Source organism: Conger conger, chromosome 7 (genome assembly GCF_963514075.1).
Source record: "Conger conger chromosome 7, fConCon1.1, whole genome shotgun sequence".
In the NCBI taxonomy this organism is placed as follows: Eukaryota; Metazoa; Chordata; class Actinopteri; order Anguilliformes; family Congridae; genus Conger; species Conger conger.
In genome coordinates, this window is record NC_083766.1 from 51,014,235 (window position 1) to 51,032,673 (window position 18,439).

Sequence of the window (18,439 nt, forward strand, 5' to 3'; positions counted from 1 at the left end):
ATCCCACCCACTTTCAAGAAGACTTGTTTGTCAAATGTAAAGCTTGCACAAAACACACTCTAAAAATCTGACCAGCACACAGGAAGGGACATCCCTAGAATGCCTATCGCATGATATCAAGATCTGACCGGCTGGTTTGCAGTAGATGACCGGCTGGTTTGCAGTAGAAACAGCCCCATGCATAAACAGGGTCATTCCCTCACAAAATGAAAATAAACATTGCGGCAACATTCATGGAACACCTACAGTTCAAGGTTCCAAATAACATGCAAATTAGGCACAGATTCTCTCTCCCACACAGTAAAATCTCTCACACACATGCACACACACACAACTGCTTTAAAGCCACTGAGATTTGAAATTTCATACAGTCAAGCCAAAGAAAGCCTGGCAGTTCTTTCAAATATGGGTAAAGAGAGCAGAGCTCTCTCTCATAGCAATCTCCAGGGGGGTATAAATAAAAGATTGACCAATTAGATCATTTACCAATAGAATAAAGGCCAGTTTGTACATAATTTCAGACTCGATTCTCCCCAAAAACGAATACCGTGCTCTTTTCTCCCCCGCCTAACGCGTTTACGCGGCTGGCAAATCTTTACAAAAACGATTTCGCTTTGGCGCTCGCAGAATTTTTATAAAAGAGGTTGTTTGTTGCTGAAATGGTACTCCGCCTCCCGATGCTATGTAAGGCATGATGAAATTAACGAGCAGCGTGCTGACAGAAGACTGGTCTTATTTGGTGGACATGAAAGATTCGAGCTGACAATACAAAGCTTGTAAAACCAGAGGTGGGGCCGACGCAGGCCCGCCAATCTGATGTTATCGGGGCCGTGGATGGAGGGCTAATGAGGGCGAGGGACATTCGGGGCATGGGCGGCAGAGAAGGGCACCCAGTCCTCCAGCAGCCCGGTGCAGATGGGGCCGAGGTGTTCATCTTGGCAAGAAACCAGCAGAAGAAAGGTACCACATATGAGAAGGGCTAAAAGGGTTCAAACTGTTTTGGCGTCTCTCCAAAAAAACGACTGAGACCCAAGGTGGAACTGCTCAGAAAAAAGTACCAAGAAGATGGTCAAGCCGGAAAAAAAACCCCCCTTAAACTTTACGCTGTAGTGCCACCTACTCGAGAGTTGAGCCTGAGCTTGGTTTTTTGGGGGGGGGAAGGGACGGAGAAGGGATGAGGGAGGAGCCTGGAACTGTGAGGTGTGGGTGGAAGTTGGGGGGTATTGGGGTTTGGGGGGTTTGGGGGGGGGGGGGGTTTCTGTGAAGCTGCAGACCTTTTCTCCGAAGATGCGCTGGCAGATGCCGTTCTTGGCCAGCTTGTCCTTGACCTGCTGGGTGAGCTCGATGGTGTCCACCTCCTGGTACATGTAGACCTCGTACTGCTCGGGCGTGAGGGGGGCCACGGCCACCTTGGCGGGCTTGCCCAGGGGCAGCAGGGCGGGCGAGGAGGGCAGGGGGCTGCTCTGGGGGGTCTCGCCGCCGGGCGGGCCGGGGAGGCTCAGCTCCGAGCCCTGAGAGCAGGGCGACTCGGCACTGGGCCAGTCCTTCCAGTAGTCCAGCGAGGATGAGGAGGACGAAGGGCCGGGCAGCCGCACGGGCTTCTAGCAGAGACACAGAGAGGCACAGTCAGTCAGGGCCGGCCCACCGGCCCGCCATAAGCTGGGAGCGGGGCGAGCGAGCTCCCACGTGGGGGGGGGGAGGGCGTAACCCAACACGACCCCGAACCGGGTGTGGCGGGAGAGGAGGGGAGGCAAAGGCGCGATGGTCGTCGTTGCCCTGCCGACGGCGATTGTTGGCTCTGTGCACCGATAGCTCAGGTATGCGAGATATCTGATTCAGACGCCGCGCAGACCGTATCCACTGCCGTTGTCCGACCTCACTCAACGGGAGCGTCATCAGTCCTGAAATTCGATCTGGTGGCCGGAGAAACCAGAACGGTTTCTGCACGTCAAAAAACCCTTTTCTCATTCAGAGGTGAGGAAGTTCTTGAGTTTTACAACGTCCACAGAATTACCTTCACATCTTCTTCTCAAACTTTCACTATTAAATACACTCGCTATACCAAACTTAATATTATGTTAACTTAATATTAAGTGAGCGAAACATTCATCATTTTGAGTTATGGATCTGAGAGAGAGCCAAAAAGTGATTTCAGTGTGCTCACTGCATGATGAACAGTGACCCAAACTCCTGTACAGAAATTCAAATCTCAGTACTTTAAACAGAAATATTGACCCACAGGAAAATACGACTCACAGGAAAATAAAAATAAATAACACTGACATGCAGGAACCCATATGATATGGTGATTAAACTCTTGGGTGCAGCTCTCCCAAGATGAGATTTCCATGAAATAACAACCAAACAACCCCGTTCATATCAAGCCAAGCCACCCCTCATCCATCCCAATGCCCCACCCAAACAACCCCCCTATATCAACCCAAGCCACCCCAACTGTACCCTAAAGGCCCATCACTGGGATCCTAACACCCTGACAGGGCACCAGGGCCCTAGAGGTGGGGGGAGAAGGAGAAGGACAGGGAGATCCTTACCTCCTTGGAGTCCTCCTGGCTGCGGCTCTCCTCTGCCATCGGTGTGGGGATGGGGCGTCGGTCCTGGTGCGAGTGCATGGTGCTCCACCACTGGTCCCTCCAGGAGCCCCCGGCACGGGACCCCCCGTCCGCGTTTCGGCCCTGCTTGTGGCCCCCGTCGGTGAGGCCCTCGAGCAGGGGCGACTCGCCGCTCTCCTTCTTGACCGCGGACTGGTGGAAGTCCAGGAGGGGCGAGGCGGAGGACGAGGACGAGGACATGGGGAGCTTCTTCAGGGTGAGGGCCAGCGGGGAGTAGGCCGGGACAGAGCCCAGCAGTTTTGGGGAGAGCAGGTCGGCCGAGGACATGGATGAGGCCTTCAGCATGGGCTCCAGGGCGGCCTGCTGGGCCTCCATCTCCCGCCGGGCCTGCTCCAGGATGGAGCGGATGGTGTCGTCCGAACTGCTGCCGCCACCGCCCCCGCTGGAGGGGGCGGGGACCTGGGAGGGCTCGGCTGTGGGAGGGGGGAGAGATGCCAGCACCTCAGACCCTGGATAAAAACCTGGGGGTGCTGTAGACCCAGCCAAATCCTTCATTTGAGTCACCCAAGACTCCCAGTACACTCACCATTTTCAGACAATAATCAGACATAACATTCTTTCGTATGATTGTTGACTTTCGTTAGCAACAGATGCATTATGAATTCTCACGCATCTGACACGGGGGTTGTCAATTTACTGACCCAGATGCTCGTAAGACCGTAAGAGCATGCAATGACGAGAGGGGGCCGTTCAGCCAGTCTGTCATTTGCTACAGTCTAGAAATAATCCAGCACAGCATCAAGCCTGGAGGGTCTGAGCCCGTAAATGCTTGGCAAGTTCTCCTAAAACCCCTGGGTATGCTGTGCCACTGCATGAACCATTTAACTCATCATTATCGCTTATTGAGCTGAACTCTTTCACCTCTAACTCATGTTCAGGAATGATAGATGACCTGGGGGATAATTAAACAATTTCCCAAGAAAAGTTACCTTTTCCATGACCACCAAGATTACAGTACTGTATTTGTAGGGTAATGGGTTTAAGAATTAGACATAAATATTGTACCAGTGGGAAACACGATAACCACGTTTCCCCAGTACATGCAGATACGCAAGGACACCAGACTTTGTGCTTTGCCAGTTTAGGACTCCTGTGTTTTGTGCTTTAACGTCAGAAATAAAGTCCCAAACCATATCTGCATGGTGCAAAATCATAGTTAATTACGGCCACTCCCTACAAGTCGGAACAGTGTCCACTTACAAACGAACATCTTCCTTGTCTCTAGGCCACATGAATACAGTAACCCCACCTCATTCAGGCAATGCCAGCACAACAGCCTTTTTGTCCAACATTGGCCGTTTCATGACAGCCGCTTTTCACTTGCGCAAATAACATTAAGGAACAGTCCGCTGGAACTTATGAACGCTCTCGCTGCTTTCCAAATCCTGATATTTCTTTTAACGCCAGCCAATAGCTCATACATCAATCTTGGACAAGAGACAAACAAGTCGATGACAAGGTTGCATGAACCACAATGCAATACAATACCACGTACTGAGGTGATGTACAGTAAATGGACAAAAGCCAATTTACTGTAAGTACCTCGAAATAGAACCAAAATAAAACCCGTCTGCATTGTATGGTTTCTTGTAATAAAGGGAGTTGTCATAGTACACATTACAACGGGAACAGCCAGCTTCCAGTATCACCGCGGCAGGATGAGACAACATTAGCGCGACACCACAGAACTGTCACATTTCTTATTGTAATGCAGCTCAATAGCTATTAAGACAAAAGGAAAATAAGAAGCGCTTCAGAGAAACCCATTTTCCTTTGAATTGTACTCCACTTGGCTCACTACATGCTTTGAATTATCAGTGCCTAACAAGAACCTCCACCCCGGGGAGAGAAGTCCAAGCCTCCTGTCTGAGCGCGATCTGAGAAACCGTCAATTCCGGCACAAACCCTTCTAGTTTTCTTCAGGTTTTATCGGCACGTTGGTAAACAGTAGTACAGAACATATTCCTTTCCTCCTTTGTGATACACCGCGGAAAATGCTAAACTGAGCCTCGAAAGGGGGGAACGATAACGTTTCATTAGCAGCAGGAGACACAGGACCGGTGAGGTGCACCACCACTAGCAGTCTATTGCCGACTGCTCCTGAATATGATCACGTTTAACAACAATGGCACAAAATTACAATTGCCAGTACGTTAAAAAAAAACGATCGTAGTCAACAGTCAGCATAATAATGTGTCTATGAGTAAGTCAGGGACTGTGTTAACCACAGACCGCTTATCAGAACGGAGTGCTCTTCCCCAAAAGGAGCACCCCGTACCATTACCAGATACACAGGAGAGAGTCGTCATCCGCTGTTAATCAAGCCAGTTTTCACTTCACTGAACATTTCCTATTATCTTCAGTTAATATTGTACAAAATCTGCTGCACATTACTGGCTTTATCTTGTCAGGGAGAGGGGAACAGGGATTCAGCAGGTTACCGATGTGTCAGTGCTCACCCCGCACTACCAATGCGCGCCTATAGGTGACCAGTTGTCGCCAGGTCAATCTGCGCTAGCTCTCCTGTAGTACTCTGCATATCTTCAAGTGTGGAAAATACAGCCAGTGGTTTGTGAGTGCAGCAGAGCAATTTACATGCATGCAATGATAGCCCAGCACAAATAATGCTTCCAAAAACAAAATATGGGTTGCATATGATGTGTATCCATTTTTAACACTTTCATTTTACAGCAGGATTTCCGTTTTATTAGCAGAGTCTCCAGATGGAAGGTCCATGGCTGAACTCTATGGTACCGTAGGCAGAGGCACCATAGAGTGCTTGGGGACTCACCTGCTTTCTGAACCTGCAGCTCCCTCTTGGCCTGCTCCAGGATGGACTTAATGGCCTCGTCCGAGCCGCTCTCCGGGGTGCGGATTCGGGTGGTGATGTTCCCTGCAGGAGGAAGGGGGGGTGGTGTTAGTGCACTGTAACCAGTGGGTGAGGGTAAGGATAGGGGGTCGGGGTTGGGGTTGGGGTTGGGGTTATGGCAGGGGCTATAGTTGGGGTTATGATTGGGGTGGCTGAGACCGGCCACATCAGACTGATAAAAACAGCTTCATACATTTTAGAAACTGCCAAACGTTGGATCTCTGGAGCATCCAGAAAACACCAGATATCAGACTCGCTCGCTCATTCACACCTTCCTAACACTTACAAATTACCGACAGCTGCCTCCTGTCCTTTGTGCAGGCCTATTGATTTTGCTTTACTTAATATCTTTGCAGTTGTAAAATATTTAGCAGCTAAGGGCTTTAATGAGAGCTCGATGGTCTTCTTTCAATCCCGGCAATTTGAAGATTTACAGCCACAATTCGCGCCTCTGTTTTTCTGTAAGGATGCTAAAACGAAGGACTGCAGTTGAATGGCACTTGAACCAAAACGGGCTTCGGTATTTTGAGCCAAGGCAAGAAACCTGGAATGACGACCATTTAAAATAGCGAAGGCTAAACCACTACAAGAAACACAACTTACAATACAAACAGAGAGAGCTGCAGATGTATCTCAATAAGAAATACTCTAATCGTATTCACGCTCTTATGAACAGTATGAAACGGACAAGACATGAATAAAAAGCAATTATTGGATGAAAGAGGAAAACGTGTATACAGAGTTCAACAGAGCCTTGGGGGTAGTTTTCCGCCCTCATTACTGAGTCGGGCAGCAAGGTGAGCTGAAAGTGTCCCAAACTACCTTCACGTCAACGTCTACAGCCCCTGACAGAACTCCAGGCTTAGGGGTGGAGACAGGAGTCCACTTATCTGTAACAGGACACAGCTGTGTCATACACACTCTCCCTTATTCCAGGCGACTTCCTTTCTTTTGTACGGAATCTTCGCTAATTTGAGACGCAAAAAGAAGCCCATCACCTGAATTTGGGAACATTCCGTGAATATGTAACTGGGGGGAAATATGTATGACAACTTGGCAATTTCGTCGGTCAACTAAAGGTGCATTACTTGAATGAGGCACACGCAAAAAATGACAACGGCAGGTTTGAACATCACGCCCCGTTCCCCTATCCCATGCCAGGGCTCTACAGTGCCCCCAATCGATCTACGAATTGGGATGCAATAGTATGCTCCTAAATTTTCCAACTTAGGAGCACACGTGCTCCTTGGAAAACAACGATAGCACGTTAGCACGTAGAGCCCCGCGTACTACAGTGCCACCTCCTTGCCGCGCAGTTTTTCCAACAGAGCCCGGGCCAGAAGGAGAGAAGAGGAGCAGGCAGGCTCACACAAACAGGGACACAGCGGGGCATCACACTCCCAACCACGATAGTGAAGGCAAAGGACAGACCTGGCCGTGCGCTGCCGTCCGAGCCGGTTCTCCGCTTCGGAACCTCCTGAAACACTCGGTTCAGGTTCTGGCCCGGGTTCTCTGTTGAAACACAAGTGGCGACAGATAAAAGAGAAGCGTCAGGCGCTGGAGGAAAGGCCAGGGGCGGAGTCTGCAGCAATCACAGCCGGTTTTGTTTTTGGTTTTTTTTTTTTTTAAACCGGCCGGCGTTCGAACCCGGCTTCGAGAGGCATGGGGACGCGGCCCTCCCTCCCTCCCGCGGATACGCCGTGTCTTAACGAGCGCAGCATCTAAAGTCAACAACGTTCGCTCCGCCAAACTTCAAGGCGCTGCAGAAAAAGGGGGCCCCGTTTACTCCCGGGTGCAATTAAAATGGCCGCCGGAAACAACGACGGCGCGGTTTTGGAAAAAGACGGTCCCCGTCTACCCGAGACACAGAGGTGGAGAGAGGGAAAAGGATCCTAAATCTTCTTTTCCCCCTGCTCCATGCGAGCTTTCAAAATGAATACGGCACGTGTCATCGGTGAAGACGGATTTAGTATCTTTGTGATTCATTGCGCGGTAGCTTGCGCTCCTGGAGGCGATGCAAATCTAACCAGGAACAAGGTGTGCAGCGTGAAACACAGCTCAGCAGCCACAGCAAACCCGTAGCCCCGAGACACACCCTTCAAAAGCCGACTGTCGGCTCAAACCGACAGCAGCTTCAACTTTCATTCCACAAAATGCATTCGGAGATGCGTTACTCTCAAAATAGTTTGCGTCTGTTGGACACACCTGAACGTGCATTTCGCAATACACCCCAGTCTGATATCTTCTTGTAGCGGTTTCCTTTTTTTTTTATGACTGCTATTGCTAGACTTTAGTATGAAATGAGATAGCCAGTTAGAAAGAGGTCTGCACAAAACAAATGAAACTTTCATTATTTACTTAAGATCTGCAGACTGGCATTTTTCTATGGCTTTCAAGGGTGAAACACATTGAAGAACTTTCAATCCCTGTTGGGAACTATGCATTCATAAAGATTTCTCTTTTAAATCTGAAATCTTTTAGCCTTAAAAAGCAGCTATTCATGTGTTTTTGAAAACAAGCATAACTTCCATGGCTTCTGAAACATACATACAGCACAACCTACCTATTTGGCTCTGTTTCAAGGATCCTGAGTCTTGCATTCTCAGACATACAGAGACAGTGGAGTACATTTTTGTTCTTCAAGGACCCCGAATGCACACAGAAAGTACAGTACCATTCTCTGTGTGTACAAATGAGTACATTTATCAAAAAATCAAATTAGTTCTATATATTGCTGGCTAGAGATACAATTGTATGCACAGGGTACCGCCCCAGCGACAAGCAGTTGTACCTCTTTAGGCACTTTCCGTACCTTCATTTCTGAGAGTGTAGTACACCCCAAATGTTCGATGCCGTTCCAAATCGAGCGGAACGGACACGAGCGTCGCAAGAGCACCCGCTCCACTCCGATCGTCTCCACCCCCAGCAACTTTTCGGCAAAACACCGCCGTTCATTTCACAACCCCCTCAGCCTCCGAGTCGGGCTCGGACGCGTAATGAGGACCAACGAGACCTCGCTCTCGGGCCCCGTCAGTCAGGGGGCCCCCAGCCCGCCCCAAACCGGCGGCCCCGCTCCCCAGGGTTAGTACGGGAGCTTAAGACTTTCACATCGGTTTCACATTCTGTACAACAGGCGGTGGAGGTGCTTCCCATTAGTCACGCACCCCGCATGGGGAAAAACAGATGAAGACGCCTTCGCTGGGCGCATACGTAGAACAGGAAGCCAGGTCAGAGAACAGCTTCTCTGTCTCTGCCCGTCTCGGTTACAGAACGAACGCGCAGGGAAAACCACAGCCATCAGCTCGCATTAAACGTTTCCCAGCAGAGAGGAACAGGCAGAAAACAGAGCCCAGGTAACAGAAGAGGATAGAGTCTGACAGAAACACGCCGTTCAAAATTGAGCTCGCACAGTGCTTATCCGTTACTTTATATACATATTTCAGCACTGCCAGCAGGGAAGGCTAAAGAATCGCTGCGCTCAAATTTAGCGCTGCCAGTCATTTTTTGCACCAAAAATACAGTCAATAAAAGTACCTGGGACTCTAATTGTCCCAATAAAGCAGAACTGACTCTTTCTGTTTCAGAACAACTCTCCTGCTGTCATTTTTCATTCCCGCTCGCTCGAGACAATAACCAAATGTCTGTGTCAATCACCCAGCCTCTTCGGCGAACAAGACGACAAAAAACTAATTTTCAGGCAGCAGTCATTGACTAGCAGGGAAGGTGTGAGTGAGAGGACTGCTAGAGTGCATTCAGCATTCAGGCATGTCAAATCCCATCGGCACACTTCCCTCATTGATTATCGGGAAACGGACAAAAGAGCAACAAGAGACAAATAGATTATGGCCAAAGCTACAAAAAAAACTGCACTCTCTCCGTGCCTAAATTTTATCACCTGACAATGCGCTTCAGCCATGAAGCAGGTCAAACAAATCATTACTTACCGCGACACACACGTCATGTCTGGGTGTCATTTCCACTCACTGCCGTGTGGGGTGAAGGGTCACGCTTAATGCTGTCAGGTTCTACTGATGGTCACATGACTCTGTCACTGCTCTATGTGTTTACTGATGGTCACATGACTCTGTCACTGCTCTATGCGTTTACTGATGGTCACATGACTCTCAGTCACTAATGTACGTGTTTACTGATGGTCACATGACTCCCTCAGACACTAATGTATGCATTTACTGACGGTCACATAACTCCTTCAGACACAACTGTCCGTGTTTACTGATGGTTACATGACTCTTTGGTAGTACCGTATGTGTTCATTGATGGTCACATGACTCTCTCAGTCACTGACCTGGGTCAAATCTGTAATTGCTTGGGAGTCATGTTTACTGAACTTGTGTGGTGTATTGAAACGTATGAAATACCCTCAAAAAGTGCAAACCCCGCTTTGTGGTCTTATTGGGTTTGCTGATTTGCACCAGGCAAGATCAATCGAGCACAGAAAAATATTTGAATTTAAAACAATTACATACTTAACCATGCCTGATGTGTTTATGGTCACAAAGACTACCTCAGTCACTTCTGTATTTGTTTGCGATAACTGTACTGCGAGTGCTGAGTCCACAGACTCCTGGATGTTACGGTGAGGAGCATCATGGGCAGCCTGAGTCTCGGTGGGACGGGGTTCGATTCGCCCCAAACCCCGAGGGCCACCTGAGGCATGCTGGGAGTCTGCGTCACACTCACCTCGCTGGCGTCCCTGGATGCTCCGGAGAGCCAGGATGTTCTGCTCGTCCGACAGGAACTGCCTCATCTTGTGGAAGGGCTCCTTCCCCCGGATGGTGAGCTTGTTCCAGGGCTTGGGCCGGGCCAGGATCTCGCTGACGGAGCCCTGGGACAGGCCCAGCACGTAGTGGCCGAAGATGCGCTGGCCGATGTTGTGCTTGATCAGCTGCTCCTTCACCTGCCGGGCGATCTCGGCCGTGTCCATGTCCTCGCCGTCCGAGGCGCTGCCCGCGCCCTCCGACTGGCTGGGCGAGGGCGCCATGCCGTTGACGTCGGGGCTGCCGGCCGGCTGGTGCTGGTGGGGCGGCTGGGGCAGGGGGCTGGCGGACAGGGCGGGGGCGTAGTGGCTGGGGGCGAACAGCATGGCGCCGGGGGAGTCCTGCAGCGCTTTGGAGTAGAAGGTCTGCATGAGCTGCCTCTGGAGCAGCGAGTTCAGCGCCACTTTCCCCGCCAGCGGGAAGCCGGCCCCGCCCGCCCCGCCGCCCGCCATGCCGGCGCTGAAGAAGTCCTGCCCGATGCCCGTGGGCGAGAACTGGTGCGTCCCGTTGGCGCTGGAGGCGGGCTCGGGGGCGGAGCCCACGCCCGGCCCCGCCCGCAGGAGGAGCTGGGAGGAGGGAGGCGGGGGAGGAGAGCCCTGCAGGCTGGCCGCGTTGGCCGTGGCGGGGAGGCGCTGCTGGGCGTCCGACGACGCCTCTTTCCCCTTCCGTACGGCCGACCCTACGAGAGGTCAAACGCAAAAGGGTTATGGGGGCGCCGACAACAACAACAACAACAAAGGGCTGTGATTCTTATCAAAAGATGCAAAGGGAGCTACAATTCTTCTTCTTTTCAACTGAATACTTTCACAGATTAGCACCCCTTTTTCCTCTTTTTTTTCTGCCACCTAACCATAAAACAGCAGTTCTAAAACTGTGTTAATCATACCACCGCATACTTTTTAACAAACTCAATGAAAAACTGTGGCAAAAGATTTAAATGGCAGTCTGAAATGAAATGGAAAATGGAAATTGTCCATATATGTTGAGAGTATAAAACGGAAGGCTTTTCAACTCATAACTACCAGAAAGCTCTTTCTGACGAGCAATTTGCTAATGGTTCACACATTAACTGACAAAGCAGAGGAACCTAAAACAGCCACATTATTACCAATGATGCGTTTTAATTACCCCAGCATTAATAGTCTGAAAATAACAATGTTGGCAGAAAAGGACAAAAACAGTTTATCCATGCTTTATTGACTCATGCTGCCTGTGAAAAATTCACCAGTATGAAATCTGCGATAGGAAAAGTTGAGCAGACTTTAGCATGTTTTTGGGCTTTGGGCTTTATTTTATTTTTTTAGCTGGAACTTTGTACTTCTTATGATGGAGATCTGTGATGTATTTCATGTTGGTATGCATGAATTGTTGCAGCTTATATTAAGATTTGCAGTAAAAAAAGAAGAAGTTTAAATTCAATTATTGGGTAATATTCGGTCATACGGGTCTTAGTTCACCTGGCTTTCAGGCAGCGCCCAATTCTCAGGATTCACATCATGTGTACTTTCACAGAGTTCAAAGACTCAGTTGTGAGTTACAGTCACACCGACAGTAATCTTCCTCAAAAAAACGAAACAAGTGAGCTTCCAAACTTGTTAACAAGTGAAAAAAATGAACAAGCGAGGGGAGGCTGTATCCGCACCTCCGTTCAAAATAATAGGCAGCCCCGCGAGCTCCGACTGAGTCTCGCTCCTGCGAACAGCACAAAGAGAGCTGAAGTGTGATGAGCCCCTGACCGCGTAACAACGCGGAGAAGGAAGCTGGGAGACTCGGCCTGCCAGCCCACGTGCTAATGTGTCTGTTTACAGGCGACGGCACCGCCTTTCCATCTCCATAAGACGTGCAGAAGAGCGGCGCTAGGCTAGGCTAAGCGCCCGCGTCCTCGGGGGACTGTCACCGCTCCCATGAGGCCGGCGCAACGACACGATTAGCATTACCGCGCCCGGATACAGAAGCTGCGCTTTCGCGTACGCGGGGGTAATTAATTCGGTTAAAGTAGGGCGGTAGAAAGCGGCATAGCCGGCGCGCGCCTCCGAGCGAGCCCGCCGCGTGATAAGGTTAGACAAACGGGGTGTCGTTAAAAATACAAATGACTCGCTTTAAGTTTTTCCGCTACATCCCGCAGCGAAAAACTACGTGACATTTTCAGAAAACCTGAGCGGGCCCGGGCCGCGGAAAAGGGCAGCGGGGGAAAAAATAGCTGGCTTTTCACACCGCGTCGCCCGAGGTGTCCGCTCAGAGCCGGCCGCGGCTCCGCCCAGGACTCGGACCGCGGTCCCGTCGCCCAGAGAAACGGACGGCCTGACCTTAAGAAGCAGACAGCCCCGGCCTGGCTTCTCCGCTACCGTTTCTGAGCAGAGTTCAGGCTGGGGGAACTTCTGCAGGCGGGGTTTTTTTTTTTGTCTTTTCTACCTTTTCAAAAAAAAAAAAAACTCCAAACAAAGAAAAATTCCAACAGCCTCTCATGTCAGAAAGGAACGTCAAAAGAGGCAGCCTTGCTAAATGTCACGCCCCTGCAAAAATGCAGCCGTTTAGATAAACAGGGAAGCGACGGGATCTTTGAGCGCTCTCGGTTCTGACGCAGACCTGACGAATCTGAAGTGTCTGAAGTGCCATTTCAGGAGGAGACAAAAAGAGTGAAGCTGAACTACAGACAGTCGTAGCTTAAAAGCAGCACTTCAGTCGTAATGATCAAAGCCGGGAGCTTCGGATAAACCGTTAAACGCATTTCCATTACGGATTTCTGTCGAGATGTTTTGTGTCAAACTGAAAAAAAACGCAAACAGAAGGCAGCAGTCAAGGTCTCCCCACCCTCCAAAAGTAATGTTTTTTCTTTTCAAAGTGATAACTTCCCTTCCTGTTTAAGCGCGAGTGCTCTGGGCGAGGAGATAGCTGGCTCTTGTTCCTGTTTAACAACTGGACTTCCTGTGAATAGAGATGCGTTAAAGCAGCCAGCAGACGCGGTCTGACAGCACAATGAGGCTGATTTCTGACCCTTACAGAGCCTGTACTGATGTAACCCTGCGCTTTGATCCTGACTCTGATAGCGGGCGTTTCACGCCTCCGCTCCAGCGGTGCTGATTAAAGCTGGCCTGGCTCCCACTGTAAGCCAGCGCAGGGACACGAGCAGGGAGGGTCTCCGGATGACATCCCTGATTAAATAGGAATACATGAAGAGCTACCAGAGACGTCATATCTCCCTGGCTATGTGTGAGTGTGCCTGTGTTTGTGTGCATGAGCTTGTATACTGTATGTGTGTGTGAGATTGTGTGTGTTTGCCTGTTTAAGGGAGAGAGAGTGTGTGAGTGTGTGTGTGGGTGTGTGTGTGTGTGTGTGTGTGTGTGTGATTGTGCGTGTTTGCCTGTTTAAGGGAGAGAGAGAGTGTGTGAGTGTGTGTGTGTGTGTGTGTGTGTGTGTGATTGTACGTGTTTGACTGTTTAAGAAAGAGAGAGTGTGTGTGTGTGATTGTACGTGTCTGACTGTTTAAGGGAGAGAGAGTGTGTGAGTGTGTGTGTGTGTGTGAGTGTGTGTGTGTGTGTGTGTGTGTGTGTGGGATTGTGGGATTGTGTGATTGTACGTGTCTGACTGTTTAAGGGAGAGAGAGTGTGTGTGTGTGTGTGTGTGTGTGTGTGTGTGTGGGATTGTGTGATTGTACGTGTCTGACTGTTTAAGGGAGAGAGAGTGTGTGTGTGTGTGTGTGTGTGTGTGTGTGTGTGTATCTGAAACAGTGCAGAGCAGAGGTCCTGCTTGATTGCAGGGCAGCAGCATTACAGGCATGCAGCTCAGACCTCAGAGACTGTGGTGAGGTGTGGTGTATCGGTATAAGAGCAGACATGATACCCTGCCCAGAGAGAGCCTCAGTAAGGCTGTGCTGCACTCCCCATGCCCCTGTGATACTCCACCTCCACCCAGACCCTCCCAGACCCCCCAGGACCCAGCCCAGACCCACCCAGATCCCAGCCCAGACCCAGCCCAGACCCTTCCAGATCCCCAGGACCCAGTCCAGACCCAGCCCAGACCCAGCCCAGATCCCCAGGACCCAGTCCAGACCCAGCCCAGACCCAGCCCAGAACCCCAGGACCCAGTCCAGACCCAGTCCAGACCCAGCCCAGACCCCCAGGACCCAGTCCAGACCCAGCCCAGACCCAGACCAGACCCTCCCAGATCCCCAGGACCCAGTCCAGACCCAGCCCAGACCCAGACCAGACCCTCCCAGATCCCCAGGACCCAGACCAGACCCTCCCAGATCCCCAGGACCCAGTCCAGACCCAGCCCAGACCCACCCAGATCCCCAGGACCCAGTCCAGACCCAGCCCAGACCCAGACCCAGACCAGACCCAGCCCAGACCCCCAGGACCCAGTCCAGACCCGCAGGCCTCACCGCTCAGCTCACTGTTGCTGATGCGCAGGGGGTTGCTGTCGGACTGCAGGGAGCGGCTCTTCTCCAGGAGCAGAGCCTCCAGGGGCTTCGACGAGTCCTGAGGGGAGACAGGGGTGTGAGGGGTGGGAGGGGGTCAGAGAGGGAACACATCAGCGCTGAGGTCAGTTCCATTTCAATTCAAGCAGTCCAGTCAGTCAACTAACTCCCCATAATGTTAACTTTCTGTGGAGATGTTTTCTGAATGAATAGAACCAGACAGTGCAGCAGCCCTGTGTGTGGGCATACCTGTGCCGTAGAGCCGTCAGATGGGCCAAACTCCATGGACTTCAGGACACTGTGAACAAGAGACATTTATTAGACTGGAGACCCAGGACAGCACTACACTTAGCACACACACACACACACACACACTTTGTCAGGCAATAGATCTAAATGAGAAACATGTCACCTGAATCAACTGAATGTATCGTTTACCCCCATAAGACAATAAAGCGTGATTATTCACAGAATTGTTCAATCGGTTTACTCAAATGAGTAAATGCTGCTCCCTTCAAAACTAGTCAAATCAGATCCTAGAGGGAGCCCCCATAACGAGGTCACAGGAAATTAAACGGATTGGCGCACAGACCAGCTGCGTCCGTTACACAGGACTTCCTGTCTTCCTCGAGGACAGCAAGCTATCACTCCAAATCCCGCGAACAATCCCCGGGCTGATTGCCCCAGTGCTTCAGCCGGGAAAGGAGCCCTCCGCTCGCATTGTTATTACAGTTATAGATTTCAAACAAAGCATTGCGCCCAAAATCCACTTATGGAATTAACGGCCAGACATGCCTCACTTTAAAGTCATTACCGAGATCAGCAGAAGCCAGCAGCGAATAGACCGGCGATGAATGAGCGAAAAAGCAGGCTGATTAGCCTCTGCCTTATCTTAACTTTGTTAGCCTTTTCATTACGCCCCTGCAAACAGATAAGTAACACAATAATGCCACATAATTAAGTCCACTGTTTAAAAGTGACAACTATAGTCTAGTTCTGAGCAGCACGACACAATGGGCACACACAGAACCCCATGAGCTTCAAATCTCACCCTAGCAACCACAACCGGAGTCTGCACACACAACCTTGTGCAGCTTAGATGCTTAACATAAACAAATGAATGAAAACTTACTTCAGTAATAAAAACCAAGACGATATGCAAGAGACGTCACTCATTCCTATTTTTAACCCAAAATGCTCAAAATCAGTCAATCTTCAGCCAATCTCCTTCCACCAATCCGAAGGTCCGACCTGCAAAAGCTACAGCTGATGAGACCAGCTCATTGGCTGCTGTTACAGAGAACTACGCACATACCCAGCCACAGCGTCTACAGTGGAGCCATCTTAAAGCGGCCGTCTCGTCCTCATTGAGATTTGGAAGGATTCCTAAGAGAGGTCAGGACCGCTGGCGTGTCCCGTCTGAAAAGCTGCTCTGGTGGTCCACACTTGCGGGCCACCGAGCAGCGGGAGAACTCTGGCTGGGCCAATGAAAATGCAGGCCAAGGGGCATACGGGCCAATGAAAATACAGGCCAAGGGCCATATGGGCCAATGAGAACACGGGCTGGGCCGCATGCCCAGCCCACTGGTAAAGGTCAATGGCACTGGAAGGGGAGCTGGCGTGATGTCAGGGCGTGAATCTTGCAGGGAGAGCGAGTTCATCTGAGACTCTCAAATCAAGGCCACTCTGCGGTCATGTGACACAGGACCGGTTACCTCCCCAGTGAGCTCAGATGGATAAATGGGGGAGACTTAGTGAGGAACGGGGGGGGGGTGGGTGGGGAGGCAATCAGGAATTATCATGGGAAGCAAAGAGCTCCATCAGAAAGCAAAAACGGGGAAGGGTTTACGAGTCCCCATCGCAACATACTGACATTTACATTTAAGCCATTTAGCAGATGCTCTGAAGCTCATATATTTAGGAAATGTTCAGAATTAGGAGAGACTATGTGTGATTGGTGCTGAACAGAACATCTGTCAGAAAGGAAGACATCACCCAGGGTTTCATATCAAACTTCTGTGTTCTTTCCCCCAGGAACAACAAGGCTCAATAACACAGATGTAGTCACACACACACACACACACACACACACACACACACACGCACGCACACACGTTTAAGCGTAACTACTCAGTGTACACGGTGGTACATATGGTTCTCAGCGGGAGGTGGCTGCGGAGAGACAGTGTCTAAGATGGCCGCCGTATTTCTGCGGTTTAACAGGCTGGAAGCAGGAGCTCTTTTGACAGCGGGCCGCTGCGGCAGAGCCAGGCCTGTCAGAGACTTACTTCAGCTCCTTCTTGACCTCCTCGTAGTCGGCCCGCTCCTGCAGCTTCTCCTCCAGTTGCTGCAGAGAGGGAAAGGGAGGGGAGGGAGAGAGAGAGAGAGAGAGAGGATGACGTGCGTGTCACTCCAGCGCTACAGAGACATTTCTCAGCTCCTGGGACCAGAGTTCAGAGACACAGAGGAGAGCGCTGGCGGTCGGAGGTAGTGTAGCGGAGGGGGGCGAGACACGAAACACGGCGGGGTCACGACCTCCGCGGGACAGGCGGGTCACGCAGGCGCTGGAGGACCCAGCATCCCGCAGGATCAACAGCAGCCTTTCAATTAGCCGGCCCCATTTTCTCCAGGAAAACCGAATGAGCCCCCTTCCTGTTCAAACTAGGACTCCAATTAATTAATATACAGCAAATGATAAAACATTTTTGAAAAAACCCTTGTAAAGATTGAGACTACTTGAGACTATATTGACTGTGAACTGAATAGCCTCGAAAAGACCTCATATGCGTTTAAAATGCTTTAGGGCAAATTCTATGAAGCAAAAGGATTTGGAGAGTCGTTGGTTTCGCTTATGTAACGGTTTTGTCCTTCATTAAAGTCATTGTTAAACGAGAATTTCTTTGGGTAGGAAAGCGGAAAAGTGTATCCGGCGCTTAACGGCAGCCGAGCTTTGAAAGACAACTGTTAGGAGAGGCGAGGGTGAAGAGGTGTCAAAGTGTGGCACAGCCCTGAAAGCCTCTGAGCTTGAGTACAAACTAGAAAAACAAAATGGAGAACGGTGCATACTTGATCCAAGGACACGCAGCTATAAAATGCTACCGCCAGCTTCTGCTCAAACTGGACATTTTCTTCATATTTAAAGAAAGTAATTTTCCATAACTGTTTAACTTCCAGCGAAGTAGTAGCATCATGCTGTAACCCATCTGATGGATACAGGCACGGTGGAAGTTGAGATGCGAAAGGGGGCTTTGGCACCGTTTTTAGCACGTTAGCCATTTTTAGCACGATAGCTGTCAGCGGCACGATGCCCCCTCGCTCAGCGGCACGGTGCGCTGAGATACTGATGGGCCTCCATTTTTAGCATGTTAGCGCCCCCCCCCCCTGTACTGCAGAGCCTGACTGTAGCTGTTCGAGCAGCACAACGCCCCCTCGTTCTGCAGGGCCTCCGTTTCCACCATGTTAGCCGTTAGCGCCGCGCCGCCCCCACACTCTGCGGGGCCTCCGTTTTTAGCACGTTAGCAGCGCCCCTGCGCTCTGCAGGCCCTAGCCATTAGCCCTTCTTAGCACGTTAGCAGGGCCTGACCTTGAGGGTGGCGTTCCTGGCGCTGAGCTGCTGCTCCAGCTGGCTGATCTGGCTGGCCGAGTTCTCCCGCAGCTTGCCCAGGCTCGCCTGCAGCCTCTGCACGTCCTCCACCAGCTGCACCACCTCCCGCTCCTTAGCGCTCAGCTCCACCTCCAGACTGGA

The 18,439-nt window shown here is 50.8% G+C and overlaps 1 protein-coding gene across 1 annotated transcript in view; it reads right to left on the reverse strand.

Moving 5' to 3' along the window:
- Positions 1-18,439, reverse strand: part of cux1a (cut-like homeobox 1a) — a 176,941-nt gene that overhangs the window by 22,284 nt on the left and 136,218 nt on the right. The window contains exons 12-20 of the mRNA XM_061247663.1: positions 18,278-18,439; positions 16,983-17,041; positions 14,944-14,992; positions 14,659-14,755; positions 10,201-10,956; positions 6,931-7,011; positions 5,422-5,523; positions 2,553-3,043; positions 1,275-1,601 (exon numbers count right to left, since the gene is read on the reverse strand). The exon at positions 18,278-18,439 is cut by the window's right edge and continues 27 nt beyond it. Coding sequence (XP_061103647.1) covers positions 1,275-1,601; positions 2,553-3,043; positions 5,422-5,523; positions 6,931-7,011; positions 10,201-10,956; positions 14,659-14,755; positions 14,944-14,992; positions 16,983-17,041; positions 18,278-18,439 — 2,124 coding nt within the window. The remainder of the gene's footprint in view (positions 1-1,274; positions 1,602-2,552; positions 3,044-5,421; positions 5,524-6,930; positions 7,012-10,200; positions 10,957-14,658; positions 14,756-14,943; positions 14,993-16,982; positions 17,042-18,277) is intronic.